The sequence below is a fragment of the Lepidochelys kempii genome, chromosome 2, assembly GCF_965140265.1.
Source record: "Lepidochelys kempii isolate rLepKem1 chromosome 2, rLepKem1.hap2, whole genome shotgun sequence".
NCBI lineage: Eukaryota > Metazoa > Chordata > Testudines > Cheloniidae > Lepidochelys > Lepidochelys kempii.
The window spans coordinates 246750250-246766732 of record NC_133257.1 but is presented as its reverse complement, the minus strand read 5'-3'; the positions used below and the strand labels follow the sequence as shown (position 1 = coordinate 246766732).

The following is a 16483-nucleotide window of genomic DNA, read 5'->3' as shown; positions in this document are numbered from 1 at the left end:
AGCATCTCGCCAGAATTTACCTTGCATGCTTCCCTTTGTGCGGTGAGCTGGAAAAGATCCCAAGGAAGAGTTTCCAGTCCCACTGTTTTTAACTGAAAACACACAGTGGCAACCGGCTGTTTGAAACGCCCAGCCTTTAGATTGTGATTGTTTCAAAGAAGGTATACAACAAGTGTAATGGAGGAGACTTCTGTAGTGGTGAATAAGGGGATGCACTGTGGGGGGGGGGCATGCAGGGTCATGTGCCCCCCACAATTTGCTGCTTGGCTTGTACTGAGCATGTTCACAGGGACTGAGCATGCTAATAACACTGCTGAAGCTGGCTGCCCTCACTCCCCCCCTTACCCATCGGCAGCCCCCCCCCCACTATTGGCAGGCACGGGGCATCTAGCTGCAGGACAGTCCTTCTATAGTTACAATTGCCGTCTGTGGGATGGAATAGTGGTTGCTGTACTCCCCTCCATGCATCCTGGTATACCTGGTCATGGTGGAGCACGCTCTTCCAGAGTGCAGTGGTGCAGAGACCCTCTTCCCCTGCTGCCCTACATCTGTCCTGTGTTTTCCCACCATCTCATAGCACTGGGAGACAATTTAGGCTCCAAACTCAGTGTTGCCAACTTTTCTGATAGTGCTGGGAGTCTCACTAAATTTTTGGTGATTTCCTTAAAGCTCCATCTACTGGAAGCACGTGATTAGGTGAGAATCACAGCTTTCCTTTTTCTAGCCCTTGTGTTTGCAGAGAAAATCTTGAAACCGTGAGTATGCCCTAAAGCCTCAAAAGCCCGAAGGCATAAAAACAACCCCAAATCTGTTACTTATTTACAATCTCACTTTTTTAAGCCAATTCCATCCTTTTTTGAGGCCTCACTCATGGGTTTTGAACACTTGAGATCAGTGACACTGCAATTGACTCTGCACATGTTGTCTCCTGTACCTGCATGGAGCTGTCTACGCTGCCTGTCTACACTGAGTTAATTGCAGGATCAGGGCCTCATGATGCGGAGGACTCCACATCAGGGTGAATTTCATTGTAAGAGAATATAACCAGCATAATAAAGCACAAACAATATTCATGAAAAATACAACAAGATTAACTACAAGGCTGACTTTCAATCTTGGCTTGTAGGCTAAGGTTATAAATGGCTTGAGAATTAGAGGAAAATTCTGAACTGAAGGTTTGTTAATTAATCAATAGCTACATAAGGAAATAAAATGCAAGATTTTATAAACAAAATAGGAGACACAGCAAGGCAGCTGGAGGTGAGCTTATACAATGGAAGAGTGTGAGAGTAGTAACACCAGAGGGGGAAGATCATCACATGCGCTTAACGGTAAATAATTAAAACCTGATGAGCCAAAGTCTGAGCTTGGAATTTGGCCCCACGTAAGTTAAATAGTATGTGCTTGATCCAGCTCCTAGTGAAGTGAATCTCTAAACTCTCATTGAGTTCAGCCCCTGTAAATGAATATGCATGTAGGTTAACATAAACATTGCTGGGGCACGTGCTGGTGTGTATATTAATATGCATATTACTACCATGTCTCTGTATAAGAGTTTAAGTAGAAATTAATTATAAACATGCATTCATAGCTCTGAAGTTTCATTGGTAACAAAACACTGTAAAGAAATTAATAGCATTTTAACATGTCTATTTCTATTAAGTCAAATACCATGCTGCTACTGATATTTAGCAATAAAGCAATTAACAGATGTGGAGTCTAGTGTGATAACTTCTTGTGTCAGAGTAACAGCCGTGTTAGTCTTGTGTGTTATCAAATGTATTTTTAAACCCCTTGGAATGTTAAATTCTAACCATGCACTTCAGAGACGGAATAAAGGGCTTTTCTTGCGTGTGCAATTCTAACTTCCATTTTCTTTTGGAAACTCTAATTTGGTAGTGACCCATTATTTACAATGCCAGTTTATTTGACACTAATTATATAAGTATTGCCACTGAAGTCAATTTGCATTGAAAACAATGTGATTACCCATGTGAGCATGACCTATGGGACAGGAGTCCTAATAGGAATAGAGCCTGATCCTGTTCCAATGGCAAAACTCCCAATGATTTCAATGGGAACAGGATCAGACTTCGGCTCTCTTTGGCTCAGTTTTGCTACCAATCTTTTTTTTTTTTCTTTTCTTTTCTGTTCAATTTTTTAAAAACGTGAAGTTGTACTTTGATTTCTATTTGCATTTTCCCATAGACCACGAGGTGTGTGTTATCAATTGTATTAGTGACTTCTTATGAACCAAAACATGTATTGTAATATGCATACTGCACAAGCACATATACATAACACAACATGTAACTTGTGCAAAAGTATACAATAACATTTGCTTCAGGTTCTTCCTACTATTTAAGAAAATAAATGCAATAAGATCAATTACTTTAGAAACATTATTGCATATGATTAATGTCATTTTATACATATATTTCTTATGCAGCATTTATTTGTGTGGTTCATTACTTGCCTTAAAAGACTGGCATTTGTTCAAAGCATGAACTTATTCTCGGTTTAAAACGATAAAAGGAAACAAATGTAAAAACATAATGAAATCACCTCAAAATCTGCTTACGTTCTCACTTTTTATGCTAACCCCCATCATAAAAATAATCCACAAAATGTCTCTGAGATTACTCCATCAAATCCTGTGTCCATCAAATCCTAAAACATACTCCACCTGCTAGAGAAACTATCATAATAACTGTCTGGGCTTTTATCTGATGAATATGCATTAAAGCAGCAGAAACAATTTAATTTAATCTACATTATTAGGGAAAGTTTCTGAAACAAGCTGTTGTGGAGAAATTTATGTAATATTCAGCGCAGAGAAGCTGTCTCAGAATTGATTGAAGCCCACTTCCTACATTCAGTCAGGGCGCCATAATATTGTTAAAAGAAAAGGAGTACTTGTGGCACCTTAGAGACTAACCAATTTATTTGAGCATAAGCTTTCGTGAGCTACACCTCACTTCATCGGATGCATTCAATGTTTTTGTGTACAGATTGGGCAACTGTGTGCATGCTTGACTGCATGCATAACAGTATATAGTGTACTAGGTCTGTCCACCTGTATGTGTATGAAAACACAAAATATACACTGAAGATTATTGAAAAGCCTCTTTTTTAACCTCGTGCAGTGAATCAGCGTAATCTGAATCACACTGCACTGCAGTATACTAGAGTAAAAGCATACTGTTTGCATGTAGGTCTGTGTCTGACTGCACAGGTGGCTGGGTGTATATTTATGTAAAACCATACCAAACCAGCACAGGCAATATTAATGTAATGATGCACACCACCACCAGTGAGATGGCTTAAAGTCAAACTGGATGAACCATCCTTCACCCTCTTGTGTCTCACTATTGCTGCATATACGCAAATATGAGGCTATATAACAGCTTCATGCAGTACCAAACCACAGAGGCGGGAGAAAGGAATGTCAGCCCCTTGACTTGCAATATATTTGCTTTTATTGGGGACTGTTTCAACCTTAGTAGTGCAGAAACATACTTTGCGGGTTACTCTCTTTTGTTATTGTAAAGCGTAGGTTTTCAGGGGGAAATGAATCCTTCACATAGTATAAGTGCATGAATGGGAAAATTTGTGTGAAGGAGCCTTTTAAAACATGCACTATTAAATAAATATATTAAGGATATTTTAAAATATGAATTATTTACCAAAAGGACAATTACTATGATTTGTTACCTATACAGGCCCTGAGTCAGCAATGCTTTTAAGTACATGCTTAACTTTAAACTTGCGCTAGGTCCCATTGACTTCAAAGGGGTTTGGGGATGTACTTAAGTACTTTGCTAAATAAGGACGGGATTTTTGAGAAAATGCTAAGGTGTTTTTCTGAATCGGGACCATAATGCCTTAGAACAGCATGGCACTCGAACAAAAGGATAACAGGATCCCTGCCCTGAAGACATTGTACAATCTAAGAGTCACTCATAAGTACTCCCAATATTTGCTTGAATAAATTTTCTCCATGAGTAAGGATTTGTATGACTGGACTTGGGTATGTCTACATGGCACACTAAGTCTGGGCTCTGATTCAAGTTTGAGCCCAAGCCCCCCTTCCACCCACATACACAATTCAATCTGACTCAGGTCAGCAAGCACCCAGTTCCTCAGACTCTTTGGGGAGACAGGGGGCTAGCCCTGTCATTTTGCAGTATGGACACAGCTGAAGCTGCAGACCCAAGTCAGAAGGTCTGCATAGTGCAGTTTGGACACTTTGACGTGGCTCTGAGACCTGGATCCAGCAACTGTAAACCCAGGCTTAGAATGCAGTGTGGATTCCCGAGGACAGCCTTGGAAATATTGAGTCCACAAGCCCTGATCCCACATACATGTCTACACTGAATTGTAAACCCATGTAAGACAAAAACAACAGGTGGGGATGACAGAGAAAGATGTTTTGGTGGAGGCTGGTTGAAGAGAAAGTTAAAAAAAGCATGCAATTCATGTATCTGGAGGGTTACATAGGCTTTGCTTAATAAACTATATATTGTGACAGTAATGTTTTTTTTGGATCCTTTACAGTTATCCTTCAACATTTTTTTTTCCAGTCATTACTGTGAAAGTCTGAGGCAGTTTCTATTTTGCCAATTCACATGCAGCTCAAGTCAGTGTACTACAAATTATTGGGAATTTGTCTAAATAAATGAAGGAAAGGAATTTGTTGGTGACTTTTATATTTATGGTTTTTTTGTTCCTAAATAAAGTCACTAATACACATTATCAATGAAGGAACCACAACTTCTCTGTTCTTTTAAAAAAAGAGGGTTTTTTTTAGTTTTCAGAATGAAAAATAACAGCAGATACTAGTAATTTTTGAATCCTGTAACCTACAAAATCAGCATGCTTATTATTTTCAAGTTCTGTTTAAAATTTGTTCTTGATCTCATGACTTCTTATGACTAAGAAGTATACACAGTTTATAATGGAAACTGCTCTTAACAGTACAGCAACCTAGTGGTCTTTTAGGAAATGGGCACACGTAGACAGAGTGAGTTGCTGGCAAAGAACAAATGTAGGGACTGTGAAGATTTCTGATAAATATTGCACAAAATTAGATAAACTTGGAAGTCATTACACCTTTTAAATTAATCATTTCATTTCAATGTGTTTTAGAAAAATCTCTAACCATTTCAATCAGCCTTGTATACAAATTCCCCTTTAACATCGGAAAAGGGAACACATATGTTACACAAATATACTAGTCTTACATAAAGCTTGTGATAGGCCGCTAATGTTTGAAGAAGTGGTTCCCAACAATATTTTCTCACTCAGCTTCCCGTAAGCCTTCTACCACATGTACAGCACTAGTGACTGTGGGACAAATTTAGCTCCATCAAAATTAAAAGAGTTATACTAATATAACACCAGCTGAGGATCTGGCCCTACCCATTGTTTTCCCATTTTAAAACAAACACTTGTGTAAGCACTACCAAAGACAAAGACAACACTGTTTCAAAAAGAAATAGAATAGGTTCATTTGCTGACCTTGTTTACACTCTGTTCCTGTACTGTGAATATTGATACTGCAGTATGGCACATTTTTAACTTCCATAATTTGAAATGGCCAGGGATACCAGGGGCTGTCCTCTCCTAGAAAAACGTTCCACGGAGAAAATTTGGTGCAATTTGATTAATTCCAAAGGCAAAAATTTGCTCCTTAAATGTGAATAAGGGTTTACTGCACAGAACTGGGTATTATAAACTTCTGAATTCTAAACCTGATCCTGACCCTGAGGTCCATGAACCACTCTGGCTCAGTTTCCTCACTTGTGAATTTTAGGTAGTCTGCCTCTCTAATTCTGAGACGTAATATGACAATTTCTGCATAAGTGCTTTGAATATTCAAAGCACAGGTGCCAAGTATTATGACAATGATGATGATGCATTTTTATTAACCCTAGCAGTAAGAATCCTTTCTGGTTTGGAAGAGTTCGAATTACCTGAAGAAAGAGGATAATCTCTGTGTTGGGCAGGGAAAACACACCAACCCTCTTTCCAATTTGAGGGTGCAATTTTAACAAGGCACTCCCGGAGTCCTCACATGAGCCCTCTAGCACATCACTGACTAGAATTATTTTTTGGAGTCTGATGCCATTTATTCAGAACATAACATCTGGCTAACAAAGTGTGCACTTTCTAGAATGCATCTGTAAATGTGTGTTCTGTAAAAGCCGTTATTAGTCCTATTACAATTGCAAACCACACTTATAAAAGCAAAGACTCCTAATTTCTATTTCACTTCTCACTAATCAAAGTAGGATAAGACCTTAACAAACGCATCTGGTTTTGAGAACAAATTGTAATGCATTGGGAGCGGGATACTCATGACAAGTTGGTGTCTGACTGCATTTCATCCTCACTGTTTACAATTTGTCCCAGACACGCTTAGATCTACAAATTCTCCATTCTCCTAGCAACTGAATGCAGAGGAAAGGTATGCTTTTACTATACACTATTGCTAGGACACAAGTTCATGTATGGAGTCTTGCTCTTGGTTTGTGCTAGGAGAATTGAAGTAGTGTTTATACTTAAATACTAGGTATCCCCCTTTTCAGCATGTGTTGGAATATTGGAGAATTTGTAGTACGAGGATTTTTTTGCTTTTTTATCATCAAGTGACTAAGTTTATGGCTTTCAGCTGAATGCATGTAAGGTATTTTTTGTGAATACTGCACTCAATAAAATAAATCTTTGTGGAGTATGGCAGATGCCCGTAAAATTGGTCATTTTAAAGTGATCTGTGGTGATGATGAGCCAAATATCGCGATTTTTAAAATAACAGATTTTACAGACAAATATATCAGATGCTTTAGCATAAATGAATGCTGCACCACAGACCAATTAATATACTGCATAGCAGTTAGCAGCTCGAGGAAATCTTCTGTCCATGACATTAGGGAAAATTCTCTGCTCACACTGTTCTTTTAAAACTTTTAAAGATATAAAGAGCAAGAGCTGAGCTGCAATTTAATTACTGTTTCTGCTGCTTAACAATGGATAGAGACAATACAGATAGCTGTGATCCCCCCCCCACCCCATCCCTAAATTACCATTTGTATAAATTTCAACATCCGAATAGAAGCGATTGGCAAGGGGGAAAGGAAGATACAACCTGGATATCAGCTAAAAGAAAGTTTATTTTACTTATAAACTACTCAGGAATCTATATGTATTTTGTGGCAGGTATGATAGGGATGATAGAAACATGATGATGATGATAGGATGAATGTAATACAAAACACAAGCTTAGGGTCTGCCCCTGTTCCCTCCGAAGTATGAGTTTTGCCATAGATGCAGCTGAAACAAGATCAGCACATGAAGCAGTTTAAACCAAATCCTCTCATTTTTAACACGTTAAATGTTTTCATTTAACTTCTGGGTCTGCAATATTTGAGTTCATTAGACGAAAACCTGTTTAAATTAGCTATCCTGTCTAGTAACCAAGTTTAAAAAACTTGTAGCAAATGTACTCATTTCATATACTGTAGATATAATTTGGAAACTGTGATTAGGAGTTTCTTCCATTTATTTATTTCTCCATTTGTTTTCTATTTGCTGTTTTCTTTGGAAGGTTTCACATATTTGTTTTAACTACAATATATTTGGGACTATTATATATATGCCTGTCTGTGTGTATATGTACACACTATATTTATATTTGTATTTGCATTTATATCTTTTGTCTATTTCTACAGGTATATATAAAATTCTTAAACATAATATTATAAAACCCAATAATAACCCACATTTAAGTAAGAACTGTGTGGATTCCACTGTGTTTAAGAGCTATTTCCTAATACAACCTGGGTTTTATGATACCCATCAATTTAGCATGTCTAGACGTCTAGAGCAGCTGGAGACCATTTTTTATATATATACAGTAGGCACAATTCTACTACCGTGGCTCATGCTGAGCAGGACCTTACTATGAGATTCCAGTGCAAGTAGAGGTGGCAGCTTAAGGCCTGGTATGAGGGTGATATGTCATTAGTGCGGGCGTCATAGCCATTGTTTGATATTTATTTCCGGTTCATATTTCCCATGGTTTCTAACTGCCTTTCCCCCTTCCCCCCTCCATCACCATTTAAAGAATAAACAGCCATTTTTCAGCTTCTAAGAAGAGGTAAGAACCAGGCAATTATGTTAAATTAATTTGGTGTAAATCTCTTTCTACAAGGATGGAGATACAAAGTCTGTCACGTTCAAATTTTTTTTTCTCATACACCTTTGACTCTTCATGCTGGTGTTTCATTAACAGCGAGAGAGTGGCGACTCCACTAATAATTCTGAACAAAGTTTCTCTTACGGAGAGCAAAGATTATATAAAGATGGTAATGTCACTTTGTTCTGTAGATTTCAGACTGAAATCTAGTTGTAAACCACTGTTGAACCCCAGAAAAGAAAAAGAAAAGAAAAAGAACCAGCAACCTCCTTTACCATCAGTACTTCCTAACAATATTAGCAGGTGGCATATATCTAAAATCAAATGCATTTAAAAATACTTTGGGACCCAGTCCTCAAGTTCAATGGGACCACTTGCATAAATAAGACTATTTAAGGGTTGCAGGACTAATCCACTGATGTAAATATACAGATTATAAAAGATTTACTGTATCTGGATACTATGATAATACAAAGAAATAATAATAATATATGGCCGTCATTTCATATCACTGGTTTTCTTTTGCTTAAAAAGAAATAATTATCTGCCCACACATGTCATTTTAACCATATGTTTTTTCTAGCTATTTTACTGGTGGCATTTTAAATCTTCCACAACAGCAAAATCTGGAGTACTGTATTGCTGACAATGGCCAGGACACCAGAATAAGGTGAAAGAAACACTACAGTGAGCAGTTGTGGAATAGCTTTCCTGTAGGGCAAGTTTCCTCCTAATCCATCCAGCTCTAGTAAGTGGCTGGATTATGCTTTGAAGAACAAGGATTTATAGCTCCTATTTAAAAACCAAATCCTATTAATTCATCAATTCTGGCCTGATTCTGCATTCACTTAAGTCAATGGCAAACTTTTCACTGATATCAATTTTGCAGGATCAAGCCCAGTATCCATATATACAGGATTTAAAAAATCTTATTAAGATCTTGAAGTAAAAAATATCTGGAGGCAATGAGTTCCACAGGTTCATTATGTGTTATATAAAATATATATTTCCTTTTATCAATTTTAAATGTGTTGTCTTTCAGTTTCAGTGTTGTATTATTAAGGATAGGCAAAGAGGACTACCTGATTTACCTTCCTTACGACCATTCATTAATTGTATACCTTTGCCATCGCCCCTCTTATGTTTCCTCTCTTCAGATGAAAGACTTTCCACATCACTAATTCTTTGTGTTACACATCTCTAGATCCCTCTACTTCTGTGATATCTTTTTAAGACCAGATGACCAGAACTGAACACAGCGTTCCAGCTGAGGGCATTCCATTCATATATATAATGGCGCTGTAATATTTTCATTGTTATTTTCCATCCTGTTCGTTTTTTCCCCTAACATTCTGTTTGCCTTTCTCACCACTGCCGCACAGTCAGGACAAGTTTTCATTAAGCTGTTCACAATGATGTCCAGTTCTTAGCTTTGAGTGGCTATGGTTAATTCAGAGCCCAGAAATACATCTACATACTTCAAATAAATAAAAAGAAAAGGAGTACTTGTGACACCTTAGAGATGCCATAAGCACTCCTCTTCTTTTTGCGAATACAGGCTAACACGGCTGCTACTCTGAAACCTTTCAAATAAATAGTAAATGCTTTCTCTCGTTGCATGTTAAAAAGGAAAAAATACACCTTTTAAAGAAGAGATATTAAGAAAACTTAACAATGAGCCACCAGATCACTTGTACACTAAAGGTACCACATTTGGTTACTTTATGAATTACCAAGGCTTAGTCACTATTAGGAGTCATAAGCTGCTTCCATGAGTTAACAAAGTGCTCTTTTGTTACATTCACAATTACAACATGCTTTTGCAAACTCTGCTAGGTTATCTGAATTTTGAACAATGCAGCCAACAGGGAAAGAAGATTAGATAGGGAAGAAATGTAAGCACTTTATTTACTATTGGAGCTTATGTAATTTACAGGGAAATCAGGCTGTGATACATAAAAAAAATGTCAAGTCTATCATGGACCCTTTTAGACTGATGTATCTGCTGATGCATATCAGCTTTATTGTCTCGAAAACTAATAGTTTACAAAGGAAAAACTGTAAACTGCCTAGAAGGTTGTCGAGATAGTTGGCTCTAAATGTAGGAATCAATTTAGGTTCATTACTACTCACAAACCTATAGCATATTGGCCAGGAGGGTTTCCAAGTAGTTCAATTAGTGGATATTAGATATTCTAATGTTTCACTTTTTCTTTTACTATCACATACAGACATAAATGGAAGTAAAGCTAATAAAACTGTTTGTACAGACCTTTAGTGGCTTTGATATTTCATTAGGCAATTTCAACTGACCTTTAATTTTTAGTGCAGTGTTTCCCATTTGTATCAGTAGAACTTCAGAAAGGGCTGTCGTAAATGTTTTAAAAACTGCATTAATCTCGCTTAATAATCTGGAGTTTGTGAGCCTGGGTGTGTAGAACCGTGTGGGAAAATTTACCTGCTCAACTCACAAAGAGAAATGACAGATGTTAAGGGACATACAGTCATTTTCTGCATTGTGATGCTTTGTGGGTGTCTTTAAGAGATTTTGAACGGCCATAATAGGAAGCACAAAAACCTGAATTAATTTCTAATTGTTTGAAAAAATGAAGATAGCTATTTACAAGGAGTGCACAGGTACAGTGTGAATATATTATTGATTTATATGCTAGTACTTTTTTCTCCTTTACGTAAACATGTGAAGGTTAATCCAAAATATTTTGCTCTCTCTGGTAAGGTAAAATGCTCAATTTTATTGACCCCTCACTTACATGCAGTTACTAGGAAGAGGCAATTATGCTGTAACCAAATCCTCCGCTATTTAGATATCAATGCATGAATCCCATATTTTTATTCTAAATTTAAGTTCAGCCATCGTAGCTAATGCCCTTGATGCAATCTCCAATTGCTGTCATTACACGGATCACTAGAAATTGGAGGTAATAGTTAAAAGAAAAAAGGTTGAAAATTAGATGGATAAAGGCTTAATCAATTTAATTTTATCATCAAATCCAGGCCCTTCCTCTTGAGCTGTCAGGGTATGAGATAAGCAGAGCGCATCTTGAAACACAACACAATCCTGTTGTAGAGAAGGAGTTGTGTCCCTGAACCAAGATGAAACACGCTTATTTATTACTTTGGCATTGCTGGGTGATGAAGACTGAAGCTGACTTCCTCTTTCCATCCTCAGCACATTCTTGTTATTTCATTATTTTTTTCTGGAATTTCATTGCATCATAATCCTGTCTCTCTCACCATCCGCTGCACTTACTGTGTTTATTTTGCCAACTTTTATTTCTTGCCCCTCAATATCAATAGCGAGCTCAGCTCTCTCTCGCTCTCTCTATTCCAGTATTTCACTTTGCGTTTATATCTGATTCACTCCATTTTCCTACGATTAAGTTTAACTAATGGCTTTGAAGAAATCACACTCGAACAATGAGTAAATTTAATTGTTGTCGTCTTTTGGAAAATAATGAAGCAGTGGTACATTCCAACCCACCAACTTCACGTTAAGATTCCAAATGTTGATTTCCACCAAGATGAGGAAGGCTTATGAAAGTTTGGCCTTTTACAGCATGATTAACATGTTACAACTCTGTTTTATTTTAGTCCCTTTTTAAGCATTTTCATCTGAAAACAAACTTTCTTTTTAAAGTTCTTGCCCTTCCCTTCCTATTTCTACACAGAATTTGTTCAAGGCTCTGAAGTGAATTTTACCAGTAATCTGTTTATAACCTATTATGTTTCAAACTCGTACACATATGAATTTGCAAGGTGTTTTTTGTTGTTTTGCAAAGGGACACAAGCCACTAAATATTAACATGGATAAATGTTAACATGGATTTATTCAAATTATTAAGCATATTTCTCTAAAGTCAGATCACACCATAGACAAAGATTAAAAGAACAAAATTAATACTGCTACAGACCTGCCATTAAGTAATTTACAGAAAATTAGCATGCTGATATTCTGGCAAATATCTGTCTTTATTTTACATCTGCCCTTTGAGAAATTATGATATTTACTTACCATTAAGAGTTAAAATTGTTATTTTCTGAATAATAGTGCAACTATTCCTAATCATAATTGCTTACAAAATAGCTATGAATATCAGAATATTTTAGCCTTCCAATACACTTTCTGTAAGTAGTGTAAAACTAAATTAAATTTCTATGTAAATATGCTTGTAATGTGATACACACTGCATGGACATTTGTTTATACCATTAATACTAGGGTCTTAACTAAGCCCTGAGACTCATTCACTATAAACATAATACAGGGAATAATAATAACTGAACTATATCTTTGAACATTGAAACCATACAGTACATGGGGATTACACTCCCCACTACCTGATTTACAAATACAGAAATAGTGCCTGTCCCTGTGAGAGTATGTCCCTTTCCCTATATTTACCCTAAATAAATGCAGAAATTTAACTTTTGTAGAATGCAATTTGTTTCCCTCAGATGTAACTGCCTCTGAGGTAACGTAACTCCTAAAGCATAGTGCCAGAATCAATGAAAAACACAGCAAAGGATTATACACTGATACACAGAGGCATTGCATTAAAATTCACATCGAGCAGTGTAAGAAAATAAACAAAAACCTGGAAATTAAAATCAGAAAGAGATAAAGAATGGCATCAAATAGAGAGCAATACTTGCTTTTACTCCAAAGCATGCCTAAGTGTTTTATAAAGTAGTACAACTTTCTAACCTGATACATAAACACATCAAATATGTAATATATAGCTGATATAATGAATTTATTTCTAGAAATGATCTGTTTGTAATATCACTTGTGTGTCTTTAGATATATTTCATTTTCTCACACTGATTTCTACTAAATTAAAATTGAACACGGAGGTGAGTGTCTCTGTGTGCACTTGTGTACACACACACACACACACGTTATATATATATATATAACACACATATACATGCGCACACACACACATGCACGCAGCCACCCGACCCCCTGTTTATTTTCTTCAATAACACCTGACAAAAGTGTACCTGCTGTAGATAGTAAAACACACACTGGAAAATAGTTAAATGCATAAACCTTTGGTATAATCCTTTAAAAATGGTTTTCTCGATTGATTAAAATAGATTACATTGTGCGCAGTATCTGAAAAACAGTAGGACCCATATTCATTCATGTAAAAGATGCGTTCCTTTTTTATTGTTGAGTGCTCAATATATCTGATGCACTGAACAACACCTTTGTATCAGCAATTAACTGGTCTGAGTAAAAAAACAAACAAACATACAATCAGTATGGAAACTGGTGTGCTCTAAAAAACAGATCCAACAGGTTTAATACTGGGTTTTTCTTAAGTTGTCATCATATATTCATGAACATATGAATTTTTGTGAGTGTGCACTATGAGCCTATGGGCAGGGAAATTAGAATGATAACACCATTCACATGCTAACCAGTTAAAAAATTCAGAAACTGGTTACAAATGTCCATATTTCAAGGAATCAGAAATTAGCTCCTGAAAGTTGTCTATCTACTATTGGACAAATGTATCAATTCCTTTCAGGAATTCTACCAAATTCCAGTTGTGCATTCTGCAAATAGTTACCGTTTAGCAACTTTGCTGTCTGAAGAAGATGCCTAACTTCCATATTATTTCAGCAAAACAGTTTATAGGAAACGGCACCTTATTAAAGATCTTCACTTTTTTGTTGTTTTAGAAACAAAACTAACAAGTGTAATTAGCCTTTGAATCTATCTTCTATAGTTAAATGAATTATTGATTCATTTCTGTACCCAAGTTTAGGATAACAGTCTGTGGCCAAATTTTAACGTCCTGATAACTAGGTTTGCTAAAGCACATATAACTTATTACAAAGTCAGTAGAGCTAGGTTTAGGTAAAAACAGAGAGCCTTACAAACTAACAGATTTAATCCACATTAATTGTGGGGTGGACTTTTCCCTTGCTTAGTACTTTAGATAATATTTCTTTTGTGACAGAGCATAAAGCACAACTGTAGAAGACCCTTTGGTATGAGCTATTAGAAAATATTAAAGATTTGTTGAAATAAGTCAAAGGTATACGCAGGCTGCTGCTTTTCTATTTCAAGTATCCGTTCACATACACTTTTGATTGTTTTACTTACTTTATTTGTTACTAAAATTTTGAACAAAAAGATGGAGTTTCTGGGAAATATATAATAGTGACAATCCAATTTTGCAGAGTCCCCCTTTTAGCATTCGGCTAGTTATTGCAAGTCGCCACAGAAAGCCTGTTTTGAAGCCTTTCTAGAAAGTTACCAGAATGCACGCCCAATGGATTTTGTGTGAGGCAATAATTAAAAGACACATGAATAATTGACATTTAGGGCTTCCAAACTGTCTGGTTAATTTCCAGAATCTGAAGAAGAAATAACCTACTCAAAGGCTTTAAAAGAACAGCTTGAGCTGACGAGCTAGCTGACAGAAACTTATCTTAGGCCTCCGAAGCAATGACAATTACAGACTAGGTGGAATTCACAGCTCTGGTAAACCCTTTTGTATTAGCATCTTTATAGCCTTAACAAATTGCAGCTGGGCATTTCTGACATTCTGCTTATTAAATCAATGTTATTTTACTTTCAAGTACTTACAATATCTTACAATAACCCTAACTTTAACTGTTCAGGCATAGCACCAGGAATGTGGCAGGAAGTCTTATTCCCTCTCTGTGAGAAAGCAAGATTGTCTTGGGAAAAGCTTTTATCTAAGGCATACTCACAGTCTGCAATGACATTCAGTAGCTTCACTTTTTTTTTGGATTAGAGTAATTACTAATCTAGCATTTCTATAATGCAGGTTTGGTTAGAGAAGTGGATCAGAATTAATGCATTTACTAACTTTACTGCAGCAAGCTTAGGCAAATATTAATAACAGGGCAAAAATAACAGTCTGTAAGTAGCAACCTGTCAGAAAACTGCTTTTCTCCCCACACTGATTTCCAGCTTGTTTCATTACCAACAAGATGGTGTATCCTCTATCCTTTTTTACATACTAAATTTCTGCTTCATAAGCCATGTGCAAGTGAGACTTATTAGGCAGTTCGTAATTGTCATAGGAGAAATACTCAGATAAATAAGAACTGGTCCCATGTTATTGCAAAGCCAGTGTCAGTGGTATGAGCAACTCTGAATCTGAAGGTGATTTGTATTTGGGGAAAAAAAAAAAAACCTGGCAAAAGTCTTGCTTCCTTTTATTTCCTTTTTTAATTCCTAGGACTGCTCGATGTATTATTTCATTAGGAATCATGTGATAACATTACCTCTGACAGGGTCAAAGGAAGCACACTAGCCGTGGATTGTTGAGTTGTGCGGCAGAAACTGGATAATTAAACTGATTCAATCCAGCACAAAGAAAGACGGAAACAAAACACTTCCCTTTTCCTTCAACAAAATAACAATCCCTATCCTTTTTCAGGCATCCCCTTACTTCCAGCAATTGCAAGGCTCTCTTTGTTACAGCCTACATGAAATTGTGGGGTATTTTGCAACCTCTGTACCCAGTGTTCTGTGTAGACAGCATCCTGGAGGCTACAAAAAAGTGCATATATCCAAAATAAATAGACAACATAAGCAGCAGCAGCCCGGAGAGAGTATGTGAGAGAGAACAAGGAAGAGAGAGAATGAAAGAAAAGAAAGGTAGAGGAAAAGCAAACCTTACCTTTCCTCTTTGATCTCCTTCTCCTCCTCCTTTTGGACTTGCATTTTAGTTGAGTACTTGGACCTCCAGAAGCTCTGTTGTTCCCCAGAACTGATGTCATAGCTGTAGTTCAGTAAACAAGAATGTACAGGTCTTTTCTTTCTTGTATATTTTCACCTCTGGTTCTTGCTGCTTGATAGATCTGTGGATAAGGTTCACTTTTTAGTACTGCATGGTGTTTAATTCTAATTATTCTCTGTCACTTGGCATCAGCTGGGTTAAGTGTCTCTGATCTTCTGAGCTGACATGCTTAACTGCTTGTTGTGAGAACTGTGGAAAGGTATAGACTGAAGCTGCTCAAGAGCCTGGTAGCTCTCACTCAGGCTGCCTTCCTTTATCAGGGCTGTAAATGCACGGCTTCTACTTTTTGCACCTCTGCTAGTTGTTTGGCACCAGCCACTTTGAAGCCAATCATGCAGGGAGCTTGTCTATTTGCTGCTGCAAAGTCTAATTAGATCCAATCACAACTGTCTCCTGGCTCTGACATCAGCACCACCAGCCCTCTCCATCCCCTGTCAGCTTGCAAACTCAGCTCCCATTTGGGCTGACGGATATGC

At 36.9% G+C, this 16483-nt stretch overlaps 1 protein-coding gene across 1 annotated transcript in view; it reads right to left on the bottom strand.

Moving 5' to 3' along the window:
• The window catches only part of ADARB2 (adenosine deaminase RNA specific B2 (inactive)), a 431840-nt gene extending 415655 nt beyond the window's left edge, over nucleotides 1-16185 (bottom strand). The window contains exon 1 of the mRNA XM_073334472.1: nucleotides 15888-16185. Within this exon, the coding sequence (XP_073190573.1) occupies nucleotides 15888-15987 (100 nt within the window). The 5' untranslated portion in view covers nucleotides 15988-16185. The remainder of the gene's footprint in view (nucleotides 1-15887) is intronic.
• Between the last annotated feature and the right edge of the window lie 298 nt (nucleotides 16186-16483).